Genomic DNA, 15,708 nt, shown 5'->3' on the forward strand with positions numbered 1-15,708 from the left:
TACTACTTTAAGTGTCTCATTTCCTAATCTAATTCCCTCAGCATCACCCGACTTAATTCGACTACATTCCATTATCCTCGTTTTGCTTTTGTTGATGTTCATCTTATACCCTCCTTTCAAGACACTGTCCATTCCGTTCAACTGCTCTTCCAAGTCCTTTGCTGTCTCTGGCAGAATTACAATGTCATCGGCGAACATCAGAGAACAGGATCATCAGGTGAATAACAGAAAAACTGTGGAATAGTAAGTGCATCTTGCTCACCAGATGGTAGAGTTTTGTCAGGACTGGCTCTCCCAAGGCTGTCAGTAGTTCTAATGGAATGTTGTCTACTCCGGGGGCCTTGTTTCGACTCAGGTCTTTCAGTGCTCTGTCAAACTCTTCATGCAGTATCATATCTACCATTTCATCTTCATCCACATCCTCTTCCATTTCCATAATATTGTCCTCAAGTAAATCGTCCTTGTATAGACCCTCTTTTTATAATACTCAAAATAGAGATAAGAATCATCAGAACGTGCATCAACAGATCGTACCAGAGAGATGGACACTGGAGAGTAGCTACAAATGAAACAGTCTACAAGGAAATAGAACCGGTAATGAGTACAATCAGGAAGAAACGCATTTCATTTTTCGCACATCTGATCAGAACATCAGAGAACAGGATCAGGTGAATAATAGAAAAATTGTGGAATAGTAAGTGCAACATTACGTGGATTACAGAAATCGAGGAAGATATGGTTTGAGCTACAGATTACACTGGAAAACATAAGATACAAAACTGACAAAATCAGGAAACTCACAGACAAACAAACCAGACTGCAAACGAGAATCAATAGGCAGACAATAGGAAGGGTGATTTCCGATTAAGAAAGATGGATGAGATCCGAGAGAATGAAGAAGTACTGGGCTGACAGGAAACTGAAAAATTCTTTATATAAAGTTGGTTAGAGTGGTCCAATGAAGGTCATAAAATGTAAATAATAAATAATAATAATAATAATAATAATAATAATAATCAAAATATTTGCGGAAAAAAGGACTGTATTTCAAATCAAGGTCCCACATACCACCCTGTTACGCCCTCAACCACAGGTTGGTTAGAAGTAGCTTGTCACGAATGTCTGTCCTTGGCCTTTCTCTTGACAGTATGAGTGGTGCAGCTGGTATTCTCCATGATCTGGTTGATGTACTCTAGTCTCTTGTGTTCTTCACTTCTACTGTCATTTCAGTGATACTGTTAATGATACCATCATGCCCCAGCAGATGGCTGCCCCTTGTGAGAGAGATGGCTTCTCTTCCTACATTCTGTGGAGCACTTCTTCATTTGATGCCTTCCCTACCAATGAAATCTTGAGGATTCTGCATTAGTTCCACGCCTCAACCTATCACTTTGTGTCCACGTTTCGCTTCTGTACAGCACCACACTTTCCTGAGATATTTGTGAAAGTCTTTTACTAAGTTGATGAAGGCAATATGCATGTCTTGAGCCTTTGTTAGTCTTTTTTCAAGAGTTTATTGTAAGCTGAGTATTGCTTCTAATGTGCCTAAATCTACACACATGGCCAGCTATTCACGTGTCACAGACACCATGCCAATGAAATGAGACCAAAGTGGTTAAGTGTGACAGGTAACTTGTGCAAGTGCTCTCAGAGAATCAAGAATAATGATGATGATAGGTGGAAACTCACTGTAAAGATGATCGCTGAGCCACAGACATGCACGTAGAAAAGAGAATCATACTCACATAATTAAATTTTTGGCCATAGCCTTTGTCAGAAAACGAGAGCACACATAGATTCATACAGTCACTCAGAAAACTCATGCACACAACTTCTGTCTCCGGTTGCTGCGTCAACAATCTCCGAGAATCAAACCCAAACAAAACCACTCCTCAAGCCTCACTGAAATCTCATCAGCAGCTGAAGGCTAGTGGCAAAAAATGGTGGCAGCACTGACTGCAAGCAGAGGGGAATAGTAGGAAGGGGAGAAGAAGTAAGAATGAGGGAGTAGGGAAGTGGCACACGTACTCAGTTGCGCCCAGCCAGTGACGACGTACGATATCTCAGTAAACAAACCATTTCATTTACTGGGGCAAAAAACGAGATTTTCCCCGTGTTTTTTTCAAATTTCCCTGATTTTTCCCTCATTTTCCTGACACATTTGATATTCCCTGATTTCCAGATCTTGTGGTAACCCTGATGGAATCATCCAGGTATTTGTGTTAAGTGTTTTAGGGTAACCACGGGTTCACCAGATACGAATTTGAAGGGCCACCCACCTTCATAGCAGTCCTGAACATTAAAAATGTGCCACCTCAATCCATAATTTTCAACAAGATCTAAGAAAATATTTATACACAAAGAACATAAAACATGTAGTTCTACTGTACAACATTTAGCCCCCCCCCTTCCACAACCCGTTTTGTAAATATGAAGTGTTTCTATTATGTTGGTGCGTAAGTCTGTAATGTTTTTATTTTGCATGTCGGCAGTCCAGTTTCTATGAGTTTATTTACCAAGTGTCATTTCTATTTGTAATTCACTGCTGCTATTTGATTTCACATATTGTCATTTGGAGACAGTGAGTGGAGCTGTTGGTGATGGAAAATTTTGAACATTTCAGGCATGTTCTGCTGTTTGAGTTCAATAGAGGGGTGACAGCAATTGAGGCAGCCAGAAACATTTGTGCCATGTATAGGGATAATGCCACTGGACAGAGTAGGCAAGAAAATGGTTTTATCATTTTCAGGAAGATTGTTTAGACTCTCCACATTCAGGAAGACCTTCGGGATTTGGTGAAAGTTGTGTAAATGCACTAATTTACAATGATCCACGTCACTGTACTTGAGAACTGGCAAATGTAATGAACTGTGATCATTCCACTATCATGCAAAATAGCGTGCAATGGGGAAGGTTTCAAAATCAGCTGTATGGAAATCGCATGCTCCAAGCCAAAATCACAAAAATCAGCAGCTAACAATATGTGCATCTCTTCCTGTTCATCATCAGCTGGCTTGTGAACAACACCAATCATCCCTACCCTGTACCCTTACTGATGATGAAAAATGGTGTCTTCATGTTATCATAAGGAAAAGAGAGGAATGGTTGAGCCCAAACAAAGCAGCAACTACCTGCACAAAGGCTTGTATGCATCCACAAAAGATAATGTTATGCATCTGCTGGGTTAGTGACTGTGTGGTGTGCTATGAATTGCTTCTCTGTGGTGTAGCAATCAATGCTGACATTTATTGACAACACCTGAGAAGTCTTACAGATGCAATCCAAGAACAACAACCAGGAAGGCTGCATGAAGCAGTACTACTCCACGATAATGTCTGCCCACGTTTTGCCAGACTGAAAAAAACACCCTTTGCAGAAGTTGGGTTGGAAAGTCATTCAGCACCCAATTTTTTCACCTGATCTTGCGTCCACCCCTGTTAGCTGAGTGGTCAGCTCGACGGGATATCATACCTAACAGCCCGGGTTCAATTCCCGGCTGGGTCGAGATTTTCTCCACTCAGGGACTGGATGTTGTGTTGTCCTTATCATCATCATTTCATTCCCATTGACACGCAAGTTGCCAGAAGTGGCGTCAACTCGAAAGACTCGCACCAGGTGAACAGTCTACCCGACGGGAGGCCCTAGCCACACAGTATTTCCAATTACTTGATCTTGTGACCTCCAATTTTCATTTTTCCTGCACTCAATCAAACAACCTTCAAGGAACTACCTTTCCATATGAAAATGCACTCTGAACATAGCTTGACAAGTTCTTCGTCTCAAAACCACTTGATCTCTACAGTCAAGGAATTGAAAAGTTACCACAGCATTGGAAGACTGTTGTAAATAGTGAAGAAGAAGACGTTAATTGTAAATAGTGAAGAAGAAGACGTTAATGATAACAAAAGTATCTGTTATGTGTATGTGTTGTGTTTATTAAACTTATGGAAAAGGGCTATGAACTTGTGCACCAACCTAATACAAAGCAGTGGTATAAGAATCAAGTAACATGACCTATGAATGTACACTGACAAGCCAAAACACAATGACAACTTAACTAATAGTGTGGTCCATTTTTGGAACACAACACAGCAGCAATTCTATATGGCACAGATTTGACAAGTGCTTTATTGGTTTTGATAGGAATGTGGCATCAGATGCCTACAGGCAGGTCACACAATTCCCTTAAATTATGAACCAATGGTTTGCAGGCACTTAGCTGTCATATGGTAGTGTCCCAGAGTTGTTCCACCAGGTTCAGATTGGACAAATTTGATGGCCAAGACTATCTATTTGAGTTCACTATCATGTTCCTCAAACCACTGTAGTGTTATTATTAGCCTAATAATTTTTTAAACATGGTTATGGAATGGGAGTTTTCACACTTACACAAAGTATGTTTTTTCTTTGTCAGCAATTGATTTCAGACGATAGTCCACTCCAGAATCAAGATTTGCTATTTCACAGCGTTCTTTCAGTACACCAATGAAGGGTACAAAATTCGATCTCTGAAGACCATTCTTGTAGAGATCATCAGGAGCTCTGTTACTTGTTGCAACAACCACTACACCATTGTTGAAAAGTTCTACAAACAGCCGCTTGAGTATCATTGCATCACCTACATCAGTAACCTGAAAATGTAATGACAGAGTTACACCAACAAATACAGATTACTTAAATAAAAGTAAGCGAAAAATATAAGTAATTTCAAAAAAAAGATAACACTGATTTTAATTTTTCATACTGGAGGCTGTAAACAAATATGTGATCCCTTCCTCCCAACACCAGTTTCTCTGTGTTACGAAAATCCTCCTAGCCTCAATTTCCACTAGACCCCTTCCCCAGGACACTAACTTCACTTATCCTGCAGCCACATCTTCGTCCTCACAGTCTCCCCCTCTGCTGTTCTAGCTGCCCCCCACCCCCAACTAACTACTCAGTCTTTGTGCATTACGCAAAACTCTACCTGCATATTTTGATCCAATGCATCCTGTTGCCCTTCCATCCCAGCCACATTTCCCCAATCCAATGCATCCTGTTACCCTTCCTTCCCAACAGTCATGCACATTTCCCCAATACTCCCATCTGTTCCCCATATCCTCTGCTCCCTCACTCACTCCAACAATACTCCCCCCCCCCCCCCCCCACCACCTACACCACAAAAATCCTGCCTGGCACGTCTAGCTGCAGTGCCAGCACAATGAAATCAGATGACGCCATGAAATCAGCAGCCATAATGTTGCCCATGTAGGTGTACGTGTGTGTGTGTGTGTGTGTGTGTGTGTGTGTGTGTGTGTGTGTGTGTGTGTGTGCGTGCGCGTGCGTGTGTGTGCGTGCGTGCGTGCGTGTGTTTTCTATAAGCTTTGAAAAACGATTCATTCTAAACCTAGGGAAGTTCTCAATATTGTTTATCTGGCTTTTGAACAATGAGTACCTCTACTATTTAGTGAGTTGTTACCTTTACTCCTTAAATTATTTATATATAATTAGTTAATACCCAGAATAGGCGAACACTGAACCATTTTTCTTACTGCATAGATCTCAAGCACAAATGTGGAATGGGTACAGTGATAATTAGATTATACCTTTTCATTATGTTGCTGAAGCTGGAATTTATGAGATCAGGGAATAAGGATTTTGTAAACTATGTACTGACTCATTCAACGACCAAGTCGCTTTGACTTGCATGGTCCCATGGAACCTGATAAAATAAATAAATAAAAATAGAGAGCCTTACTTAGCCAGCTGTTATTCACAATTTCAAGTTTCTGTGAAACTAAACATGTACAGGTAACTGTACTAAATTTTTAATATGCTAGAAACTGCACACAATTTGTGTACATAATACAGAACTATCATTTTAATATTAATGAAATTTAAAACATTTTAACAATTTTATAGGTGTGATCAATATTTCTTACAGGTGTGTATCATGGTGTGCTTTAATGTTAAAAGTTCTGAGACCATAGGTTCCTAGAAAGAGTCAAGCAGTATACTGCTTCCATCTAAAAGTATATCTTGAAAGAAGACCATCAACACAAAAGTAGAAAAGTCCAAGCCCACACAAAGACTTACCAGCAGCCATTCTACAATAGACAAGAAAGGCGCGAGGGGGGGGGGGGGGGGAAGTGACAAAGGTGCACAAAGTACCTTCTACCACACACCATAAGATGATTTGTGGAGGTAGATGTAGACGTGTGATAATCCCACATATAATGAATATGTTTGGTGCTTCTAAATTTGCATGCAACAACATAAATGAATTGAGGTACACATTTTAAAGTAGGTGATTTGAAAGCCAATTTAAGTGACCAAAAACACTAAATCAGATACCCATAATTATTGTTGTTGTGGTCTTCAGTCCAGAGACTGGTTTGATGCAGTTCCCCATGCTACTCTATCCTGTACAAACCGCTTCATCTCTGAATAACTGCTGCAACCTACATCCTTCTGAATCTGCAAAGTGCATTCATCTCTTTGTCTCCCTCTACAATTTTTACCATCCACGCTTCCCCCCAGAACTAAATTGGTGATCCCTTGATGCCTCAGAACATGTCCTATCAACCAATCCCTTCTTGTAGTCAAGTTGTGCCACAAATTCCTCTTCTCTTGAATTCTATTCAGTACCTCTTCATTAGCTACATGATCTACCCATTGTTCTGTAGCACCACATTTCAAAAGCTTCTATTCTCTTCTTGTATAAGCTGCTTATCATCCATGTTTCACTTACGTACATGGCTACACTCCATATAAATATTTTCAGAAAAAACTTCCTGACAATTAAATCTATACTCGATGTTAAAAAATTTCTCTTCTTCAGAAATGTTTTCCTTGCCATAGCCAGTCTACATTTTATATTCTCTCTACTTCGACCATCATCAGTTATTTAGCTCCCCAAATAGCAAAACTCATTTACTACTTTAAGTGTCTCATTGTCTGATCTAATCTAATACCCTCTGCATCACCTGATTTAATTCCAATACATTCCATTATCGCTGTTTTGCTTTTGTTGATGCTCATCTTATAATCTTCTTTCAAGACAACGTCCATTCCGTTCAGCTGTTCTTCCATGTCCTTTGCTGTCTCTGACAGAATTACAATGTCGTCGGCAAACCTCAAAGTTTTTATTTCTTGTCCATAGATTTTAATTCCTACCCCAAATTTTTCTTTTGTTTCCTTTAATGCTTGCTCAATATACAGATTGAATAACATCGGGGATAGGCAACAAACCGGTCTCACTCCCTTCCCAACCACTGCTTCCCTTTCATGTCCCTCGACTCTTTATGACTGGCATCTGGTTTCTGTACAAATTGTAAATGGTCTTTCGCTCCCTGTTATTTTACCCCTGCCACATTCAGAATTTGATAGAGAGTATTCCAGTCAACATTGTCAAAAGCTTTCTCTAAGTCTACAAATGCTAGAAATGTAGGTCTGCCTATCCTCAGCATGTCTTCTAAGATAAGTCATAGGGTAAGTATTGCCTTGCGTGTTCCAACATTTCTATGGAATTCAAACTGATCCTCCTCAAGGGCAGCCTCGACCAGTTTTTCCATTTGTCTGTAAAGAATTTGCAATAGTATTTTGTAGCCGTGACTTATTAACCTGATAGTTCGGTAACTTGCACACCTGTCAATGCCTGCATTCTTTGGCATTGGAAGTATTACATTTTGCTTGAAGTCTGGGGGTATTTCGCCTCTCTCATACATCTTGTTCACCAGATGGAACAGTTTTGTCATGGCTGGCTCTACCAAGGCTATCAGTAGTTCTAACATAATGTTGTATACTCTCGGGGCCTGTTTTGGCTTAGGTCTTTTAGTGCTCTGTCAAATTCTTCACACAGCATCATCTCTCCCATTTCATCTTCATCTACATCCTCTTCCATTTCCATAATATTGCCTTCAAGTACATAGCCCTTGTATAGACCTTCTATATATTCCTTCCACCTTTCTGCTTTCCCTTCTTTGCTTAGGAAGGGTTGTCCAGCTGAGCTCTTGATATTCATGCAAGTGGTTCTCTTTTCTCCAAAGGTCTCTTTAATTTTCCTGTAGGCAGTATCTATCTTACCCCTAGTGATACATGCTTCTACATCCTTACATTTGCCCTCTGCCCATTCCGGCTTAGCCATTTTGCTCTTCCTGTCGATCTCATTTTTGAGATGTTTGTATTCCTTTTCACCTGCTTCATTTACTATGTTTTTATATTTTCTCCTTTCATCAATTAAATTCAATATATAACCTCTGGTTCTTTTAGTTTATCCAGGCCCCACCACCTTAAATTCCTACCTTTCTGCAGTTTCTTCAGTTTTAATCTACAGTTCTTATGCAATAAATTGTGGTCAGAGTCCACATCTGGTCCTGGAAATGTCTTACAATTTAAAATCTGGTTCCTAAATCTCTGTCTTACCATTGTATATAATCTATCTGAAACCTTCCAGTGTCTCCAGGCCTCTTCCACATATACACCCTTGTTTCATGATTCTCAAACCAAATGTTAGCTATGATTAAGTTATGCTCTGTGCAAAATTCTACCAAGCGGCTTCCCCTTTCATTCCGTGCCCCCAGTCCATATTATATTTTACTATAAATATAAACCAATTTCCTGCTCTCCAGCTTGAACTCGACCAAGACACACGCGCGCGCACACACACACACACACACACACACACACACACACACACACACACACAAAGTGCTTTGTTTAAGGTCACCTCCAGTAGCTGTGATATATGAGGGGTGAAAATTATTGACTGTGTAACTGTATTTTGGCTTGTTTTTGTGGATGAATTTGACTCTAAAATCACAATCTTCTCCAGTTTAGACTGACAAGTATGTCTCCCAACAGACTGGAATCTGTATGAACAAAATCATGTTTTGTTTGGAGTCCTTGAACTGCTTGTAGTCTCTTAGCCATTTGCAAATATTTCTAAACTGGAGGATTATCAACTGATTTATGTATGCACACAGTCATTGTTCAAAGAAATTATTCTTTCACAGTAAAGACTCCCCTGTATGGTTTTAGCATTCATCTGTGTGGGTCGTTTCTATTTATTTCTTTCGTCTGACTGCTCTAAGGACAGAGACTGTCCAGAAGTTCAGTGACAATTTCAAGCTTATTTGTGAATTTTTAAACCAATCACCGCCTCAATAAAGATATAATAAGTACTTAAATCTTGCATGTAATCACACACTGACATTGTTTTGTTAGCTATGGATCCAGAAGTTCTTCAACATAGGATGGATCATATGAACAGAACAAGTATGACCATAGGCCATAAAATTAGTTTCAGTAAGATTAAAATGGGTGACTGGAATTCGATAGTAAGAAAAGGACGAGAAGGAAATGTAGTAGGTGAATATGGAATGGGGTTAAGGAATGAAAGAGGAAGCCGCCGGGTAGGAATTTGCACAGAGTGTAACTTAATCATAGCTAACATTCAAGAATCGTGAAAGAAGGTTGTATACAGGGAAGAGGCCTGGAGATACTGACAGGTTTCAGATATTATATAATGGTAAGACAGAGATTTAGAAACCAGGTTTTAAATTATAAGACATTTCCAGGACCAGATGTGGACTCTGACCACAATCTATTGGTTATGGACTGTAGATTAAAACTGAAGAAACTGCAGGAAGGTGGGAATTTAAGGAGAAGGGGCCTGGATAAACTGAAAGAACCAGAGGTTGTACAAAGTTTCAGGGAGAGCATTATGGAATGATTGGCAAGAATGGGGGAAAGAAATACAGTAGAAAAAGAATGGATAGCTTTGAGAGATCAAATAGTAAAGGCAGCAGAGGATCAAGTAGATAGGTAAAAAATGAGGGCTGGTAGAAATCCTTGGGTAACACAAGATATATTGAATTTAATTGATGAAAGGAGAAAATATAAAAGTGCAGTAAATGAAGCAGGCAAAAAGGAATACAAACGTCTCAAAAATGATCGATAGGAAGTGCAAAATGGCTAAGCAGGGATGGCTAGAGGACAAATGTAAGGATGTAGAGGCTTATCTCACTCGGGGTAAGATAGATACTGCCTAAAGGAAAATTAAAGAGACCTTTGGAGAAAAGAGAACCACTTGTATGAATATCAAGAGCTCAGATGGAAACCCAGTTTTAAGCAAAGAAAGGAAATCAGAAAGGCGGAAGGAGTATATAGGGGGTCTATACAAGGGTGATGTACTTGAGGACAATATTATGGAAATGGAAGAGGATGTAGATGAAGATGAAATGGGAAATATGATACTGCGTGCAGAGTCTGACAGAGCACTGAAAGACCTAATTTGAAACAAGGCCCCAGGAGTAGACAACATTCCATTAGAACTACTGATAGCCTTGGGAGAGCCAGCCATGACAAAACTCTACCATCTGGTGAGCAAGATATATGAGACAGGTGAAATACCCTCACACTTCAAGAAAAATATAGTAATTCCAATCCCAAAGAAAGCAGGTGTTGACAGATGTGAAAATTACCGAACTATCAGTTTAATAAGTCACGGTTGCAAAATACTATTGCGAATTCTTTACAGACAGATGAAAAAACGGGTAGAGGTTGACCTTGAGGAGGATCAGTTTGAATTCCATAGAAATGTTGGAACACGCAAGGCAACACTTACCCTACGACTTATCTTAGACGACAGGCTGAGCATAGGCAAACCTACGTTTCTAGCATTTGTAGACTTAGAGAAAGCTTTTACCAATGTAGACTGGAATATTCTCTTTCAAATTCTGAAGGTGGCAGGGGTAAAATACAGGGAGCAAAACACTATTAACAATTTGTACAGAAACCAGATGGCAGTTATAAGAGTCGAGGGGCATGAAAGGGAAGCAGTGGTTGGGAAGGGAGTGAGAAAGGGTTGTAGCCTATCCCCGATGTTATTCAATCTGTATATTGAGCAAGCAGTAAAGGAAACAAAAGAAAAGTTTGGAGTAGGAATTAAAATACATGGAGAAGAAATAAAAGCTTTGTGGTTCGCCGATGACATTATAAATTTTGTCAGACACAGCAAAGGACCAGGTAGAACAGTTGAAAGGAATGGACAGTCTCTTAAAAGGGGAATGTAAGATAAACATCAACAAAAGCAAAATGAGGATAATGGAATATAGTTTAATTAAATCCGGTGATGCTGAGGGTATTAGATTAGGAAATGAGACACTTAAAGTAGTAAAGGAGTTTTGCTATTTGGGGAGCAAAATAACTGATGATGGTCGAAGTAGGGAGGATATAAAATGTAGACTGGCAATGGCAAGGAAAGGATTTCTGAAGAAGAGAAATTTTTTAACATTGAGTATAGATTTAAATGTCAGGAAGTCGTTTCTGAAAGTATTTGTATGGAGTGTAGCCATGTATGGAAGTGAAACATGGATGGTAAATAGTTTGGACAAGAAGAGAATAGAAGCTTTCGAAATGTGGTGCTACAGAAGAATGCTGAAGATTAGATGGGTAGATCACATAAGTAAAGCGGAGGTACTGAATAGAACTGGGGAGAAGAGAAATTTGTGGCACAACTTGACTAGAAGAAGGGATTGGTTGATAGGACATGTTCTGAGGCATCAAGGGATCACCAATTTAGTGTTGGTGGGCAGCATGGAGGGTAAAAATCGTAGAGGGAGACCAAGAGATGAATACACCAAGCAGATTCAGAAGGATGTAGGTTGCAGTAGGTACTGGGAGATGAAGAAGCTTGCACAGGATAGAGTAGCATGGAGAGCTGCATCAAACCAGTCTCAGGACTGAAGACCACAACAACAACAACAACAACAACAACACAAGATTAAAATAGTACACAATTAGTAACCTGGTAGGAAAATAGTAAGCAATGCTTTTGTTTTGATTTGCCATAGGCGTTTGTTTTGTATACAATGGTGTGTACAATTTGTTTGGAGTTATTGATGGTATAGAACCTGTTCCTCATACTAGTGGGAGTTCATTGTGTTGCCTCCCCTTCCTGTTAGGAATGTTCAAAGAGGGAAATGTCAGCTTTCACATTTCAATTAATAAAGTTACTTTGATGAGCCTATGTAATGACAAATTTGAATATTTTTTGAAAAAAACATTGACTCGTTGGATGAAAAGATGAAATGTGTTAAGCATAGAAATTCAATTGCTCCATCATTTGAGTCCAAAACTAAGATTGGGTATGTGTTTATGTTATCTTGCCAATACAATTACGTGTGGTATTTTTATAGCTTTTCATAAGTGATAGGGGTAATTCGTTACCTCAAAATTCTTTGCCAATGTCCTCACAGTATATTTGTGTTATTCACTACAGAGTGTGTGGTTTATATGTAATTAGATGGGTGTCAGTAAGAAGCTTGCGATTGATTGATTTTCTTGTTGTATGGGGATTTGTAGTGCTGTAAGTAGTAATGGGAGAAAGCGGGAAGGGGAGGGGGTACTGTAGTAGAAGTAAACAAATCTTGTTTCATAAAATTAAGTATCATAAAAATGGGTTTTGGCACTTTTGTTTCATGTACGGGATGATATTAAAGGTTATTGAGAAAAGAGTTGCTGCCACTCTATTAGACATCATTAAAACAAAAATATAGAGGACAGGAGTATTATTTACTATGATTGGTGAGTCATATATGTGGGTCGGGTATTTAAATTAAGAACATTCTGTTGTTAACACTCTTGGTGAGTTCAAGAATTTCAAAATGGGGTATGCACAAGCATTACAGAGGGTCTGTTATTAAGGGAGCAGTTGGAATGGGAAGGCATCATAAGGTACTTTATAAATGTATTTGGACGAGTAGGTGTGGCATAAGAGTATCTCTGTGTATAAATGTGTTTTGAATCATTTTTTAATGCTATGTCTTTTGTCTATGTGCTTTCGGTTGGCGGTGGTATGGGGATGACAGTGCATGATTACGTTGGGGATGGAGAAGAGACTGGCAGTTATTTTGTGTTTTTATTGTATTTTATTTTGTTCTGGGTTTTCCTCATTTTCATTTTACTTTTTAGAAATATTTTAGAATCAGCTGCCAACTTCTTCTTCTTCTTCTTCTTCTTCTTCTTTTTTGGGGGGGAGGGGTGCGGTGGGGGGGGGGGGGGGAGGGAGGTGGGGCAGGGTCTCCCATTCTGCATATTATTCCTTAGGCAAGCGCTACATTTTTTAGTTGTAAGTAAAATTAATTTGATAATTTTAAACTCAGTATTGTCACTTAGTTTTTGGTTGTCTCATGGTTTTAGTGATAGTAAATATTTGCAAAGTACACTGCATCATACACTGTGTTTGTAGAAATGGTGATACATTTAGTGGAGGTTTGCTTAAATTGTGTTGTTTACTGGACTTACATAGGTCATGTGGAGATGATGATACATTGAAGAGACAGTCGCTTATATTGTGTAGTATGTACAGTAGATGTACTGATCCACATAACACTGTCTAAACTTATGAATAGGTCCAGATGGAAGAAAAGGTGGCAGTAGGAGCTGTGAGCTGTGGTCGGGCCTCCTGCTGATTTTGTTCAAACTAGTGTCATAAACTGACGGAAACGGTGCCTCTTTCTGAAAATGTGCATACCGACATGAGGTGACTGATCTGTAGCAAAACCAGAGATCTAGGTTAAGTTGGAATGTTACACATTGATTGTCATGGAATGTTTTTAACTTTTGTATTAATTTAAGTTTCTGATTCTTAATTGTTTCTTTCAGAAACTACTGAATTTGTGTTTTAAGTTGTTGGTGAATGGTAGTGGTGTATTTGTTACAGCAGACAAGAAATTAAAATCCACTGAGACAGAAATTTATGCTGCCCACGAGATTATTGGGATTGGACACAGTATCAAGGCAGGCAAAAAATAGAAATTGGAACATTCTGTCAACCATCGTACTCACTTTCTGATGCAACTGAGAACTTTAGAATATTCCTCAGGTCACTACAATAAATGTTCGCCAATCATACTGTCATCATTGGAAAAGACTGATCGTTCAACTGGGAAAATTACAGTTTTGTAAGTGGTGATCACAATAAACATCATGAAAAATGTAACTAACTGCCTTCTCTGAATACTACCACCTGCTACACATCTGCTAAGTAGCAAGTTGTGCATTTAGCTCTTTCTGCGTTTTCTTAGTAGTGCTGGGATGGACAGAATGTGTGCATGTGTGTACGGATGTAGGAGGAGCTGGCCACAGTTCACGATAAGCTGAAGGCATTTTTGGCTATGGTCAGTAGCATTCTGGCTGTTGCCTCAGGGTGCAGTGGTGATGGAATATCTGGCACTTGCATGGGACACATCACGTATTGCTTGTTTCACCTACAGGCTCTGCTGCCGAGGCACCTTCCAGTGGGCCCAATACAGGGGATCTGCCCTCACTACAGTGTGAGTGGCAGGTGGTTACTTGACACATCTGTGAGGAAGAGGGCCAACGTGGAGATGGCCGCCTGGCCTGGCCCATCCATGGTGTGAGTGGACAAGTGGCTGCTTATTCAGCAGGGTTTGAGCAGGCATACTGGGAGGGAGGGGGGATTTGCTCATTATCAGGAGCTCCAATGTTAAGCACATTATGGAGTGTCCCAGGCCACAAAGATAGCTAATGTGCACTCGGTATGTCTGCGGAGGGCACTGACTGTGGCTACTGCCCATGTAGGGTGCAGTTGTGGCTCTGGCTTGGGTTCTGAGGCCATCCTCAGTTCATACAGGCAGATGGCGGAAGCAGTGAAGGCTGCTGGTCACACGTGTAGGGTGCAAGTACAACTTGCAATTTGCAGCACTGTTCCCAGAGTCAGTCAGGATACTTTGGTTAGGAGCCAAATGGAGGATCTCAAACAAACGCTTTGTCAACTATGTGATGATGTTGGCAGCAGATTTCTGGGGCTGCATTATCGAGTGTTGAGTTGTAGGATTCCACTTGATAGGGTAGGAGTGCACTACACAAAGTGAAAAGCTACTGGAGTAGCAGACTACTTGAGGAATGCCCATGGGGATTTTTTACATTATGAGGTAGTTTGAGGTACTCTGATGAACACTCAATAGTTGACACACAGATAGCAAAATCAGACCATGTTCACAGAAAAGACATTTTAACTGTCAAAATTTAATCAGTAAATTGTCAAAGTATTTGTAACAGCATTCCAGTATTTACTGCCCTCAGGGAAAAATGTCACTCTCAAATTATTCTGGGGGCTGAGAGCTGCCTGAAACCTGAAGTAGAAAGCTCTGAAATATTTGGTGTTCGTGGAATGTATATTGGAGACACTGATTAGACAACACAGGATGGGGAGTGTTCACTGCAGCTGATAAAAACTTTGTCTCCAATGAGGTCAATTTTGAGAGTGACTTCTAAGATATCTGGTTGCTGAGGTGTGACATGTCATTTCAGGGGAAATGATAGGTCATATCTATGTCCTTCCACATGGGGAAATGTGATCATGAAGTAAAGTTAAAGTTGCATTTTACAAATAAGACAAGAAAAGCCCACTGTGTGGGAATGGTATGCTATTAGGTCAGACTTGTGGGTTTCATGGGTGCAGAATGATGAACAGCAAGGTACAACATGCTGAAGGGAGGCTGCCTACTTTCAGAAGGTGCAGCCCAAAGATGTGCTATGGCCCTGGAATATCAGCCATGAATAGTAACAAGAAGTTATAAAACAGTGGAATTTATATTATTGAGTTATTCTCAATTAATTTTATACCAGAAAGTGAGATCTTGTCTTGTGAAATAAGATATACTTAGGTGAGAAACAAGATATAGCTATGTAATGAACAGA

At 39.8% G+C, this 15,708-nt stretch overlaps 1 protein-coding gene across 1 annotated transcript in view; it reads right to left on the minus strand.

Moving 5' to 3' along the window:
- Positions 1-15,708, minus strand: part of LOC124711200 (putative ATPase N2B) — a 116,866-nt gene that overhangs the window by 64,406 nt on the left and 36,752 nt on the right. Inside the window, exon 3 of the mRNA XM_047241145.1 lies at positions 4,390-4,631. Within this exon, the coding sequence (XP_047097101.1) occupies positions 4,390-4,631 (242 nt within the window). The remainder of the gene's footprint in view (positions 1-4,389; positions 4,632-15,708) is intronic.

Source organism: Schistocerca piceifrons, chromosome 8 (assembly GCF_021461385.2).
Source record: "Schistocerca piceifrons isolate TAMUIC-IGC-003096 chromosome 8, iqSchPice1.1, whole genome shotgun sequence".
NCBI classification, from domain to species: domain Eukaryota; kingdom Metazoa; phylum Arthropoda; class Insecta; order Orthoptera; family Acrididae; genus Schistocerca; species Schistocerca piceifrons.